Below are 14,343 nucleotides of genomic sequence, written 5' to 3'. Positions count from 1 at the left end.
CATGGAACCTTTAAAAGGGAAAAGAAAGGCTAAGTCAGCATTCTGCAAGCAGGTGAAGACATTTCCATTATCTCACCATCTCTTTTGCTTCCTGTCTCACAGAGGGGATACACAGGATGCTGTACAGGGCCCCATTCACATATGGACGAATCTGGAGAATCGAGACAGAAAAGGCAGATGCATCCTTATTTTCAAAATCAACAGGTTTACAGTAGAGGCTGACATTTTGTTGGGATTCCCAACAAGTCCCGCAGGTCCCACGGGATTCACGCTGGATGGGAGTGAATTTCACTATTAACTATTCACGGTAATGGGATTGGGCAGAAACTAGAGCGAACGTCACCAGGAGCGGTAGGAGCGAGAATGAAAGTCACCGGGAGCGGGAACAATAACAACAAAGTAACCGGTAGTGGAAACCATGAGGGGAATAGAAACCATGGTTTTCGCGGGATTCTGTCCACTTTTGGCTCGGGATTGTGGGAGCATGGGATCAATATCTGTGGGAGTGGGAGGGAGCGGGAGTCAAAATCCACTCCTGTGTCAGCCTCTAGTTTACAGCTGGCACTGCAAAGTATAATGGAACTTGAAATAACACAATTTAAAAGGAACAAGTTTTTTGGAAATCATTTTACAGCCTCTCTCGCTCTCACACACAAACACGCACGCACGCACGGATTTGTCACCTCATGGTTATCATGTCCGAGGAGGTCAGTTAGAACCTTCAGCACATGCTTGGCATTTTCTGCACACTTCCTTTTTCCTGTATGAAAACAGCCATGTAACATGAACACAATCTTAAACAAACAGAGGATCAATTCAATCTTAAACCCAATTCAATCTTAAACAAACAGAGGATCAATTCACAGGATCAATGACTGCTCTGGCGGAATATTAAAAAAATAAAATAATAAATAAATATAAAAAAAAGAAACTCAAATCTGGCTTGTTCATGTACAATATATCCCTTGCGTGCACCTTTTGTTCGCAGGCACAAATTCATGAGAAGAGATGCAGAATACTCCAGGGTGTAATCGCTCAGACAGTCTGAGTCATGCAATTCATCCACCAGCCAGCCAATCAAATCATCTTCTACCATGGCTGTCTGCTGGTTCCTCCTATAAAAAAAGATGTGATAGTCATTAAATATTACATATTTTTGTGTTGACCTCTGTAAAATGGATGACTGTGACATTGTTTTTCTACACAGTGGGGTTTACAAACGCTCCATTACACAAGACTTAGTTTCTGCAGAGCCACCAGCACATTCTCTCTGGTCAAGGTGTCCTTCTCCTCCTTCCGGATTGTCTTCATCAGGAGTTTTAGAAGCAAATGGATTTTGGAGAGGTAACCTCGCCCTTGAAGAATAAACGTAACATGATACATCTGTCACATATCCTACAGTTGAAACCAGATGTTTACACTTTCTAAAAAGACACACTTTTTTTCTCTCACTGTCTGACAAGAAATCAGACATTTCCTGTTTTAAGTCAATTACGATCACTTTCGATTAATTTTGATATGTTAATTGCCAGAATAGTGAAAGAAGGATTTTTGGTGGGCAATTTTTCATTACTTTCTTCAAAGTCAGAAGTGTACATACAGTTTACTACTATGCCTTTAAACAAACACTGCTGATGATGTAATTTATTTATATGCTTCTGCTTCATTTGAGTTAATTTGAGACACACCTGTAGATATAGTTGAACTAGGCACACCTGAAACACTGCTTCTTTGTGTAACATCATAGGAAAGCCCAGAGAAATCAGTCAAGATATCAGGAAGAGAATTGTGGACTTGCACAAGTTTGGTTCATCCTTGGGGGCAATTTCCAAATGCCTCAGTGCCATTTTCATCTGTTCAAACAATTATACGCAAGTATAAACACTAAGGGAATGTTCAGCCATCTTACCGCTCTGTCATGGGTGTGTGTTGTGGTTGTTGTCTTCCCCCTACCTTGAACACACCTGCTCCTGAGAGGATCTTCCCCACCTGTGCCTTGTTTACCCTAATTACCCATGCATTTAACCTTGTGTCCCATTCTTTCTGGTCGCCAGTTTGTTGTTCCTTGTCGTCACGTTCCAGTATTCCTTATTTCCACGTCACTGACTCATAGTAGGCCTAGACACAGTTTTGATTATTGACCTTGCCTTTTGCCTCACGTTTTTGGATACTGTTGCCTTTGCGGATTGCCTGTCTGTGTACCGACCCTTGCCCGTTTATTAAACTACTCTTTTTTTCAAACTATGCATCGTATTGGAGTCGTGCATTTTGGGTCCTGTCCTTTGTTTCGTTCATAATACGCTCAGGAAGGAGATGGGTTTTGTGTCCCACAGAGGAACGTGCTTTGGTTGGTCCGAAAGGTGAATATCAACCCAAGAACAAAAGCAAAAGATCTGGGAAAAGCTGGGAGGAGCGTGTCATTATCCACAGTGAAACCAGTACTGGACATTTCAACATGGGCTGAAAGGCCACTCTCCCAGAAAGAAGTCATTACTCCAAAGGAATTACTCCAGATTACAGTTTGCAAATGCACACAAGGAAAAATATCTTAATTTTTGGAGACCTATCTTGTGGTCTGACGAAAGTACAATTGCACTGTTTGGCCACATTGAGCATCGTTATGTTTGGAGGGGAAAAAGACGGAAGCTTGCTAACCTGAGAACACCATCCCAACTTTGAAATCCGGTCATGAGGAAAGAACATTATGTGGAATTACTGAAGCAACATCTCAAGACATCAGCCAGGAAGTAAAAGCTTGGCCACAAATGGGTCGTCCAAATGGACAATGACCCAAAGCATACTTCCAAACTGGTTACAAAGTGGCTTAAGGATGATAAACTTAATGTTTTGGAGTGGCCATTGCAAAGCCCTGATCTCAATCTTATTGAAAATGTATGGGCAGACCTGCAAAGGCATGTGCATTTGCATGCAGGGCGGCCTACAAACCTGGTTCAGTTACACCAATTCTGCCAGGAGGAATAGGCAAAAATTCCAGCCAACTATTGTGAGAAGCTTGTGGAAGTATATCCAAAACGTTTGACCCAAGTCATCGTTTAAAGGCAATGGTACCAAATACTAATGAAATGTACGTACAATTCTGACTTTAAAGAAAGTAATTAAAACTTGTCTAAACAAACATTATCTTATTATTCTGGCACCTAGCAAATAGAACTCATTTTGGTAACCCTAATTGACCTAAAACAGGAAAAGTTAAATATGATTTCATGCCAGACAGTGGAAAAAAAAGTTTGTCATTTTATGTAGTGTACTGTATGTAAACATCTGGTTTCAACTGATCAAAACTCTTACCACTGTTGTAAATTTGAATTTGACTGTTTTCGTTTGCGTGCCATTTTGTTTACATTTAAGAGTGGCAAGTTTCTTCTATTGTGTGAGGGCCCGTCAAACTACATTCAGTACTTACTACAAAAGCTAGTCATTTTAAAGCTCTTTATTCTTTAAACATTTTTGGGGGGGTCTCTAGTTCTAGTCTATGTTGGAGAAATTGTAGCTTAAACAACCATAGAAGTTTGCTCAGTACATGAAATCACAAGTACAACCCCAAATCCAATGAAGTTGGGATGTTGTGTTAAACATGAATAAAAACAGAATACAATGATTTGCAAATCATGTTCAACCTATATTTAATTGAATACACTACAAAGAAAATATATTTAATGTTCAAACTTATACACGTTATTGTTTTTCGCAAATAATCATTAACTTAGACTTTTATGTTTGCAACACGTTCCAAAAACGCTGGGACAGGTGGCAAAAAAGAAGAAGTTGAGGAATGCTGATCACACACCTGTTTGGAACATCCCACAGATGAACAGGCTAATTGGGAACAGGTGGGTGATTAATTGGCTATAAAAGGAGCTTCCCTGAATTGCTCAGTCATTCACAAGCAAAGATGGGACGAGGTTCACCTCTTTGTGAACAAGGGACCCTGTCCCAGCTTTTTTGGAACGTGTTGCAAACATAAAAGTCTAAGTTAATGATTATTTGCGAAAAACAATAACGTGTATCAGTTTGAACATTAAATAGGTTGTCTTTGCAGTGTATTCAACTAAATATAGGTTGAACGTGATTTGCAAATCATTGTATTCTGTTTTTATGTATTTTTAACACAACTTCCCAACTTCATTGGAATTGGGCTTGTAAAAATGTATACCAATATAAGAAATCCTTGCCTTCTAACAATTTTTTTTCACATACATATCTTAACAACTTAAAACAAATTCTTTGTTATGTATGAAAGGTCCAACAAAGGGCTAGAAAATCTAGTAAACGCATTATCATAGCAGACGCTTACGTGACATAGTTGGACACTTACCGACTGCAAAGGAGGCAAATGTATTGATGAGACGAGCCATGTACTGCCGCACCATTTCATTCTTTGAAGTCAGTAAATGAAGAATAGTTTCCTACAGAGACAAGATGTGCTGTTTTTTTTTTTCATAGATGATTTGAGATCAAATCCATATATACATGCAATGAGGACTGGCGGCACGGTGGTTGACTGGTTAGAGCGTCAGCCTCACAGTTCTGAGGACCAGGGTTCAATCCCCGGCCCCGCCTGTGTGGAGTTTGCATGTTCTCCCTGTGCCAGTCTGGGTTTTCTCCGGGCACTCCGGTTTCCTCCCACATCCCAAAAACATGCATTAATTGGAGACTAAATTGCCCATAGGTGTGAATGTGAGTGCAAACGGTTGTTTGTTTATGTGTGCCCTGCGATTGGCTGGCAACCAGTTCAGGGTGTATCCCGCCTCCTGCCCGATGACAGCTGGGATAGGCTCCAGCACGCCCTAGTGAGGAGAAGCGGCTCAGAAAATGGATGGATGGATGCTATGAGGACTTGGCTAGGAGTCACTGCAGAAAAAAAAAAAATTCCGACCTGGCATTGATTGCTGGAGATGTACTAATTTACTTTACGATGACTGTTGCTCTCAAGCAAGGCACCTGCAGAAACCTTGACAACTGCTTGCTTGCGCAATCCATTTAATCTACCATCTCCCCTTTGCATGTATCTAGGTTGTGTATATCGTGTATTGCTGGATGTTAAACTAGCCTAACTTGCATCTTATTGTGGTTTATTAAATTCATGATGAAACTTTAGATCAACGTAAACTGCACAAGAAAATAGTTCTGTTTGGGCATTACAGGGAATTGTAATTACTGTAATTTCTCATGTATAATACAGACCTATTTATAATACGCACCCCCAAAATTGACTTCAAAATTCTGGAAAAGCCTTCTTCCGATGTATAATGCATTTTTACAATGCATGATTTTGCTTCGACTCATATGATCAAAACATCAAGTATTATCTGTATTTTGTTACTTTTTCAAACAATTATTCTGAAGTTAAGCACTTTATTCAAGTACATAATACTTTCTTTTTATTTACTTGCTTTTATTTTGAAATTCAGTCCTACTTTTAGTTAGTAAATGAGAAAGCAAACAGTTGTGCTCATGTTTGATTACCCAGGCAGAATTTGCAAGATTTGTACAATTCTTTAAATATGAAAGAATAAAATTTTATTTTAATTGGATTCAAATTAAACTGTCAAGCATTTCAGAAAAGCATTATCATTAAACAAAACATAACCATAAAGAAATTAATGACGGTTGTTGTATTTAAATCAGTCGTATTTAAAAGTTCACCATGTTTTTAATACTTATGAGCAGGGAGAGCGTTTGTGAACCAATGACAAACTGCAAAGGTGCCAATTGCAACATGAGTTGAATGTAGAGAAAAGGTTGCTTTTCTAGGTACATTATTAAGTCACGCCTATTGCGCTGAGGTTAATGCTCTTAAGGTCCATCCGGCCATTCTACACGCTTGTCCTCATTAGGGTCGCAGTTGACGTTGGAAGAGGGGAAGGGTACACCCTGGACTGCTTGCCAGTCAATTGCAGGCTCTTAAATTCTTCCATACTAATCTAATGCATCCCCAAACTTGGAAGCATGGGATTGTCTTGGTAGGCTGCAGAATGCAGATGCTAAGTATGCTGTCTTGCCGAGTCTCCAAAATAGGTCAGCATTGTGTATCTTATGTTGAGTTAATAGTAACATTAACAATACATCAGCCTTTGCATTATAACCTGAGACAACAACATCTGTTCAACATTTCATAATAAAGTAACAAAACACAAAGGTAATTCATGATAGGTTAGGGCTCCACCTGCTTTGTGCTGTTGCGTTCCAGTAGATCATTGCTAATGTAAGCCTGAAGCACAGTGTCCCTCTGTTCACCGGGAAGTGAGCGCGTAAGTCTCTAAAGTTGATTGACAGGTTGAGAAAGTCAATTTGACTGGCTCAAAGTTAGGAAACAACATGCAAGAGGTCAGCCATCTTACAACAACAGTGTTCGAATAAAAAAAATTAACATGAAGTTCAGAGGAACATGTACAAACCCAGCGCAGCGCCTGAAGCAACAGGGACCTAAGACGGTCTGATCCTTCAAGCAGGTCCTTCTTCAGCTTCACGTAATCCAGAGAGGGCAGCATGGGCACTTCTTTAGCTCTGCTGGGGATTGTTAGAAAAGACATCCAAAATAAGTTTCGTTATCAGGATGCACAAACGAACCATAGGTGCAGATGACCTAAGAACTTACTGTGGGGCAATGGATGCTCGAAGTATTGAGGAAGCCTGAGGGAATAAAAACGTATATTGTATTACAAATTTACTTAAGACTCGTCCAATTGTTTGGCAAACATGAATCATTACCTTTTAGTGTATGCTGTCTTGCGAATTACCTAATGCTTCAGTCGTTAGTAATACTGAATATGGACATGCCTATGTCATGCATGTGGCTCAATTCCCAAATTTATGATTCTGATTGGAAAGATACCTCATGCAGACAATGTACAACTCCAATTCCAATGAAGTTGAGACATTGTGTTAAACATAAATAAAAACAGAATACAATTATTTGCAAATCATGTTCAACCTATATTTAATTGAATACACTACGACAAGATATTTAATGTTCAAACTGATAAACTTTGTTTTTAGCAAATAATCGTTAACTTAGATTTTTGTGGCTGCTACACGTTCTAAAAAAGCTGGGACAGGTGTCAAAAAGACTGAGAAAGTTGGGGAATGCTCATCAAACACCTGTTTGGAACATCCCACAGGTGAACAGGCTAATTGGGAACAAGTGGGTGCCATGATTGGGTATAAAAGGAGCTTCCCTGAATTGCTCAGTCATTCACAAGCAAAGATGGGGCGAGGTTCACCTCCTTGTGAACAAGTGCGTAAGAAAATAGTCGAACAGTTTAAGGACAATGTTCCTCAAGGTACAATTGTAAGGAACATCTAGGGTCCATAATATCATCAAAAGGTTCAGAGAATCTGGAGAAATCACTGCATGTAAGCGGCAAGGCCACAAACCAACATTGAATGACCGTGACCTTCGATCCCTCAGGCGGCACTGCATCAAAAACCAACATCAATGTGTAAAGGATATCACCACATGGGCTCAGGAAGATTTCAGAAAACCAATGTCAGTAAATACAGTTCAACTTAAACATCTGTGAAGGCACCATTAATGCTGAAAGGTACATTTTGGAGAAACATGTGCTGCCATCCAAGCAATGTATTTTTCATGAATGCCACTGTTTATTTCAGCAAGACAATGCCAAACCACATTCTGCACGTGTTACAACAGCGTGGCTTTGTAGTAAAAGACTGCCGGTACTAGACTGGCCTGCCTGCAGTCCAGACCTGTCTCCCATTGAAAATGTGTGGCGCATTACGAAGCGTAAAATACGACAACGGAGGCCCAGGATTGTTAAACAGCTGAAGCTGTACATCAATCAAGAATGGGAAAGAATTCCACCTACAAAGCTTCAGCAATTATTGTCCTCAGTTCCCAAACGTTTATTGAATGTTGTTAAAAGAAAAGGTGTTGTAACACAGCGGTAAACATGACCCTGTTCCAGCTTTTTTGGAACTTGTTGCAGACATAAAATTCTAAGTTAATGATTATTTGCTAAACACAATAAAGTTTATCAGTTTGAACAATCAATATCTTCTCTTTGTAGTGTATTCAATTAAATATAGGTTGTACATGATTTGCAAATAATTTCATTCTGTTTTTATTTATGTTTAACACAACGTCCCAACTTCATTGCGGTTGTAGGATAGGATTGTTTGGGTTAATGGAGAATAGCCATTGAGACCTAAGTTGAATATTATATGAAAAATGATCGTCACCTTGGTAACTGTCTGCCATTAATCCCGAGAAAAGTGTATGTTCCATTTGGTACATGAAAAAAAAATTATTATGCAGTCATTTAATAATTTATTGACTTTTGAGTGAAACATAATGTTGGTAGACTGTAGCATGTAGCTGTTATTGGCTAGGCATCTTTGCTAGTTATCAAGCTGTTGACTTGGATTTACCGAACACTTTAAATGTAAAGTAGATTACAGTTTAAAACTGCAGTGGAACTATGAAGCAAACAAATACAACACAATTCTTTAGGGATGACCCGATCCAACTTTTTCACTTCCGATCCGACAGTGAAATGTGTGCTATGTTGACAGCTTATTTTGTATAAAAAGTGACCTTCACCAAACCATCTCTCATTTCATTTGACAACTGGACTTGGTCTCAAATTGCATCTCGTCATCTGCACAAAGAAAAATAACCCAGGGAATACAAGGTTTACATAAGCGATGGCTATTCTGTAATTTCACCTTTACTATTTTGTAAAGCCATTTATTGTTCATGTTATCGACCACACTGACAGCTTTGGTCCGAGTTTCCCTATCATATAAAACGCAAGATAGGTAACAAAACAAACTATATATTATGGTCAATCATGGTGTTAACGTTGGCACACGGGCAGTGTACAGTGTTGCTTGTTTCTGTGAAGAAAAATGTTTCAGACTGATAATTTGAGCCACATTAGCAGCAAGCAGCATACGCTTACCCTCTGCGCCACGCCACCCATGATTATGTTAAGAAACATGATGGTTATAGAAATGCACTCCAGTTGCCTCCTTTGAAATGGCTGTAACTTAAGCCAACCTGTTCAACTTTTTGCCGTTCTAGTCCTTCCACATAATTCAATTAAATCCACAGTGTTAAACAAATGGTCCTGGGAGAAATATGAAACTGGAAACATTTGCCTTAAAAAACAAAGGCAGGCAGAGGAAAGTTGGGGGGAGAAGCAATGCATCAATCTTTGGGAGCAGGTGACTCTTATAATGAGGTGCATCTTAAAGGAACGCCTGACAAAAGGGGTCATCTATACGTTAAGTGTGGCCCTTTCAACAGGGACAATCGAGCAGGATTGGGAGACAAATAGTGAAGACAGATGGACACAAAGCAGTTTGAGATGGTTATTTGTAGTGAAGGCAAGGTACGAGGGGAAGAAAACATTATGACGAGACACATGAAGGGGAAAGCGAGACAGTAAGGAGAGAGTACAGGAACTCCGCAAGTGGTGATTTGAAGTAAAGATTAAAGCATGATAAACTTACATAGCCATCATCATAGGGACTCATAGAGTAATATCCCTTTGGGGATAAAAGTGTTATGCACGCAAAAACACAAACACAGAGAAAAGTTGTTCAGTTCAAACCATAAAGTCTGCATTTAATGTTTGGCATCTTCAACGTTTATTGTTATACAGACATGGAAAAAAAATATTAAACCTTGTTTTTTCAATTTCTTTGTCAATGCCTGGTACCACTAAAGGTACAAACCACAATTCCAAAATTGGGACATTGGATAAAATATCAATAAAAACAGAATACAGTAAAATTATTTGCAAATACTTTTGAACCTACTATATTCAAGTGAATACACTAAAAAGACAAGATAGTTATGGGAGGGATCTCATTTAATGTGCGTCCCGAATCTGAGACGAACAAAAATGAGCAGGGACGCATAAAACTTGGTGAATCTGCGTCCACAGATGCACAGCATTGCTTACCCACGTATGTGTGTGTTGCTTAAGTGCTTCAGCGAATCATTATCCACTAAAAGTAGGGTAGGTTATCGTTCCATAAACACAATGGACACGAGACTTTTTTTCCGGACTCAATAAATTTTCATTGTTGTGATAACACTTGGCGCGCTGCGCATGACGCAGCGAGCTGCTGTCGGAACAGCTTTGACTCCGTTGAGGCACACACCTAGGACACTTTAGGGAAATTTAACTATTTTAAGTTTGCTAGCACGTGAGCTAACTCTGGCTCGTTGGCCCATGCCTGCGTGGGTTTTCTGAGTACTCCGGTTCCCTCCCACATGACAAAAACATGCATTGTAGGTTAATTGAAGACTCTAAATCAGGGGTGTCAAACTCATTTTTGTCACAGGCCACATCGTAGTTGGTTTCTCTTGGAGGGCCGTTATGGCTGTGAACCCATATGAATGTAGGATTGCCGCCTATTATTACATATGCCCAAACAGATGGATAACTACTTTCAAAATCAGAAGCCAATAAAACTATTTGTTTGACTACAGTATTATTTATTTTAGAAAGAGGATCGGTAACAAACAAAATGCTTGCAATATCTCAATATTTTTAAAGGTGAAGACAATTTGCAATTTTGGTATTTAAGCAAGAAACACGAAGTGGCTGCACATGATTTGGTTTCGCGGGCCAGATAAAATGATGTGGCAGGTCAAATCTGTGCTCTAAATTGTCTGTAGGTGTGAATGTGAGTGCAAATGGTTGTTTGTCTGTATGTCCCCTGCAATTGGCTGGCGACCGGTTCAGGGTGTACCCCGCCTCTCGCCCAGAGTCAGCCGTGATAGGCTCCAGCACGCCTGCAACCCTAGTGAGGATAAGCAGAACGGATGAATGGATACTGCGCCACACATTTTCAATTAGAGACAGGTCTGGAACGCTGGCAGGGCAGTATCGTACTCACACTCTTTAATTATGAAACTACGCTGTTGTAACAAGTGCAGAATGTGGCTTAGCATTGTCTTCCTGAAATAAGCAGGGAAGTCTCTGAAAAAGACGTTGCTTGGATGGCAGCATATGTTGCTCCAAAATCTGTATGTACCTTTCAGCATTAATGATGCCTTCGCAGATGTGCAAGTTAGCCATGCCACGGGCACTAACACACCCACAAACCATCACAGATGCTGGATTTTGAACTTTGCCTTGATAACAATCCGGATTGGTCCTTTTCCTCTTTGGCCCATAGGACACAAGGTTCATGATCCCCCCCCCCCAAAAAAAAAATGAGATCATCAGATCACAGCAAACTTATCCACTTTGCCTCAGTCCATCTCAAATGAGCTTGGGCCCAGAGAAGCCGGCTGTGTGTCTGGGTGTTTTTGACATATGGCTTTCGCTTTCCATGGTGGAGTTTTAACTTGCATTTGTGGACGTAGCAATGAACTGTGTTAACTGACACTGATTTTGTGAAGTGTTCCAGAGCCCACGTGTCAATATCGTTTAAATTATAGGTGTCAAATTCAAGGCCAAGGGGACCTGATCTGGCCCACCATTTCATTTTATGTGGCTCGCAAAACCAAATAATGTGTGCCAACTTCCTTAATTCTTGCTAAAAACTTCAAATTGTCATATGTAATAAATACATAAATTACACTAAGATATTTTAAGCATTTCTTGTTACTGAAACCCTTTTTCAGTAACTTGAACAATAGTTCAACATAATATTTTTCTAAACTTCTGATTAGTTATCCATCAAATTGTTGTGTATTGTATGTTTATTATATGGTTTGTTGTTTATTATATGGTTTCACAATTAGAACAGGCCGGCCCTCTGAGGGAAACTAACTATATTGTGGCCCGCGACAAAAATGAGTTTGACACTTCTGCTTTACACAATGAAGCCGGTTTTTAATGCAGTGCAACCCGAGGTATCAAAGGTCACAGACATTCAATGTTGGTTTTCAGACTTGCCGTTCATGGGCAGAGATTTCTGCAGATTCTCTGAATGTTTTGATGATATTATGGACCGTAGATGATGAAATACTCAAATTCCTTGCAATTGTACGTCGAGAAACATTCTTAAAACTGTTGGATTATTTGCTAATGCAGTTCACAAAGTGCTGAACCTCACCCCATCCTGGCTTGTGTACAACTGAGTCTTTCGGGGATGTTTCTTTTGTGTCCAATCATGACCCTCACTTGTTTCCAATTAATCTGTGAAATGTTCCAAACAGGTGTTTTTTTTAATTCCTCAACTTTTCCAATCTTTTGTTGCCCCTGTCCTATCTTTTTTGGAAAACGTTGCAGGCATCAAATTCAAAATGAGAGAATATTTGCAACAAAAAAAAACAATTAAAAAAAAAAAAAACAATAACCTTCACCAGTTTGAACATATTTGTAGTGTAATGAATTGAATAGGTCTAAAAGGTTTTGAAAACCATTATATTCTCTTTTTCTTACGTTTTAGACATCGTCCCAACTTAATTGGAATTGTGGTTTGTATATTACTTGAAGAATACAATGAACACGACAGAAATTCAGCTGATTCCAATACATTGTCCTATTTGACATGCTTAAGCTTAATTATTATTGTAATTTGCAACTGGTTATCAAGAAAACCATGGAAAATGGCTAGATATTACCTCTTAAATTGATCTCTATGTTATTGTTATATTTGGCTAATCAAATGTACCTTTAGTTGTACCAGCCATTAAAACTGAAAAAGAAACTGAATAATGGTGCTCTAAATTTTTTCTTCCATTACTATACATCACAGCAAAATGCAGGATTACTACCCTAATAAGAAAAGTGCATACAATTGCCTGAACATCATTTTTAATACATTCATTTGACTCATTTATTAATTTGAGATTCAGTTTTATGTGAATTTCAACAGACCCCACCAACATATTGGAGCGTAGTTTGTCATGGATCTATCAGATAAGTGAACATTATTAGGCTACGTGTAAAGAGATTTTTCCACTCACAGTGCCAGGCCTGGTGAGGTCAGTCATCTGCACTGTGCTCTGCCTCATTTGGCTGCTGAACAGGCGAACAAACACACTTTGCAGGTACTCGGGGGATATCTGCAAAAACATAGTAGGCCCACTTGAGCTATAAGGGGAACAGCGGTAGCTGGACTGACGAGTGCACAAGCTTACGTGTTTTTTGAGATCGTGCTGATATTTTCACCTTGACTTGTAAGCAATGCCTTGAGTTAGGAACGCACTTCAGACCTTCCACTGTGCCAGTGAAGTAAAAATAAATAAGCTACAACCTCGGTTCATGAACAAATAGGTTTACAAACAAATTTTTCGCACAAATATTGCTTGGGTTCCTGAACTATGCTTCCTGACATCCACAAGGAAGGCTCAGTTGTGCTTTCTCTCACATAGCGTAAACATTAAAAAAAATAATTCTTCATTAAGCGGTGATAAACTGCAATAAACAATTTTTGGGATTGGTTCTCCCCCAATGAGACGAAAACAAAAATAAAAATGAAAAAAAATAATTGAATTTTTTTTTTTTTTTAAATCTGTGAATAGGTGGACTCACGGGTGCCGAATCACAATTATGTGGGGGTCCACTGTATCGCGCAAATTTTCTTTTACTAAAAGCATGTGACAAAACAATTGTGGTGTTTTTGAGGGGGTTTAATGGCATTTCCACTCATTTGAAAGGCAGAGATTATTTGAGATACCGGTATGAGTGATTAGAGTTATTAGCGTTGTCACAGAACAAATTACTCATAAGTCAAGGCACTACTGTGTGGCTATACTGTCGTTTTGAAAACAACCACCAAAAAAAAAAAGAAATTTGACTACAATGAGGCATTTTCTTTTCACTGTGTGCACGTTTCATTTGCACTTGCCACTTTGAATATACAGTATAACCTTTAGCCACTATTACATTTTGCGTTGTTGCTGTGGGCATGTGTGAGTTAGCAATCCACTCTACATTTTTTCCGTTGATGGTGGCTTCCAAAGATTCAACCAGCTCAGCAGCGATGCCAATGAGCTGGTAGTAGTCTGCTTGCATCTTGCTGAACTTGCGCATGTAGTTGGCGGAGCACAGCTCTGACTCAACCAGCTGTACCTGGAGCTGCTGCAAGGCTTCTGCACAAAGTAAAATGAATTAATAAAAGGTTTGATTTGAGCGATGCACAAAATATATCATACGACAACTGCATCCTATAGAATATTAAATAATCCTTCTGCCCCTTTGAATTATAGTGGTACAGGAGTAAAACATTCATTTGTTACAGGTTTTACAAGGTGCTCATTGAATTAATCACCAAACACATCCTTAGTAACATCAGAGGGACATTTACCTTTCGAACTCTTTCCACCCTCCTTCTGCATACCGTCTGTTAAAGAACACACGTCAGAAGTAATCATTTCATAAACATTCC

The 14,343-nt window shown here is 39.3% G+C and overlaps 1 protein-coding gene across 9 annotated transcripts in view; it reads right to left on the bottom strand.

The window, feature by feature from the left end:
- LOC133406045 (lisH domain-containing protein ARMC9) overlaps nucleotides 1-14,343 on the bottom strand; it is a 41,231-nt gene that overhangs the window by 14,346 nt on the left and 12,542 nt on the right. For 5 of the 9 annotated variants that reach the window (XM_061683265.1, XM_061683269.1, XM_061683270.1 and 2 more), the window contains exons 6-17: nucleotides 14,263-14,287; nucleotides 13,890-14,047; nucleotides 12,920-13,018; nucleotides 9,499-9,534; nucleotides 6,620-6,654; nucleotides 6,420-6,531; nucleotides 6,188-6,280; nucleotides 4,337-4,427; nucleotides 1,232-1,355; nucleotides 976-1,115; nucleotides 684-760; nucleotides 77-151 (exon numbers count right to left, since the gene is read on the bottom strand). In XM_061683265.1, the coding sequence (XP_061539249.1) occupies nucleotides 77-151; nucleotides 684-760; nucleotides 976-1,115; nucleotides 1,232-1,355; nucleotides 4,337-4,427; nucleotides 6,188-6,280; nucleotides 6,420-6,531; nucleotides 6,620-6,654; nucleotides 9,499-9,534; nucleotides 12,920-13,018; nucleotides 13,890-14,047; nucleotides 14,263-14,287 (1,065 nt within the window). The remainder of the gene's footprint in view (nucleotides 1-76; nucleotides 152-683; nucleotides 761-975; nucleotides 1,116-1,231; nucleotides 1,356-4,336; nucleotides 4,428-6,187; nucleotides 6,281-6,419; nucleotides 6,532-6,619; nucleotides 6,655-9,498; nucleotides 9,535-12,919; nucleotides 13,019-13,889; nucleotides 14,048-14,262; nucleotides 14,288-14,343) is intronic. The other 4 variants (XM_061683267.1, XM_061683274.1, XM_061683266.1 and 1 more) reach the window with 3 other exon arrangements.

Source organism: Phycodurus eques, chromosome 8, assembly GCF_024500275.1.
Source record: "Phycodurus eques isolate BA_2022a chromosome 8, UOR_Pequ_1.1, whole genome shotgun sequence".
Classification (NCBI taxonomy): domain Eukaryota; kingdom Metazoa; phylum Chordata; class Actinopteri; order Syngnathiformes; family Syngnathidae; genus Phycodurus; species Phycodurus eques.
Note: the sequence above shows the minus strand (reverse complement) of the source record. Positions and strands in the feature narration are given on the sequence as shown.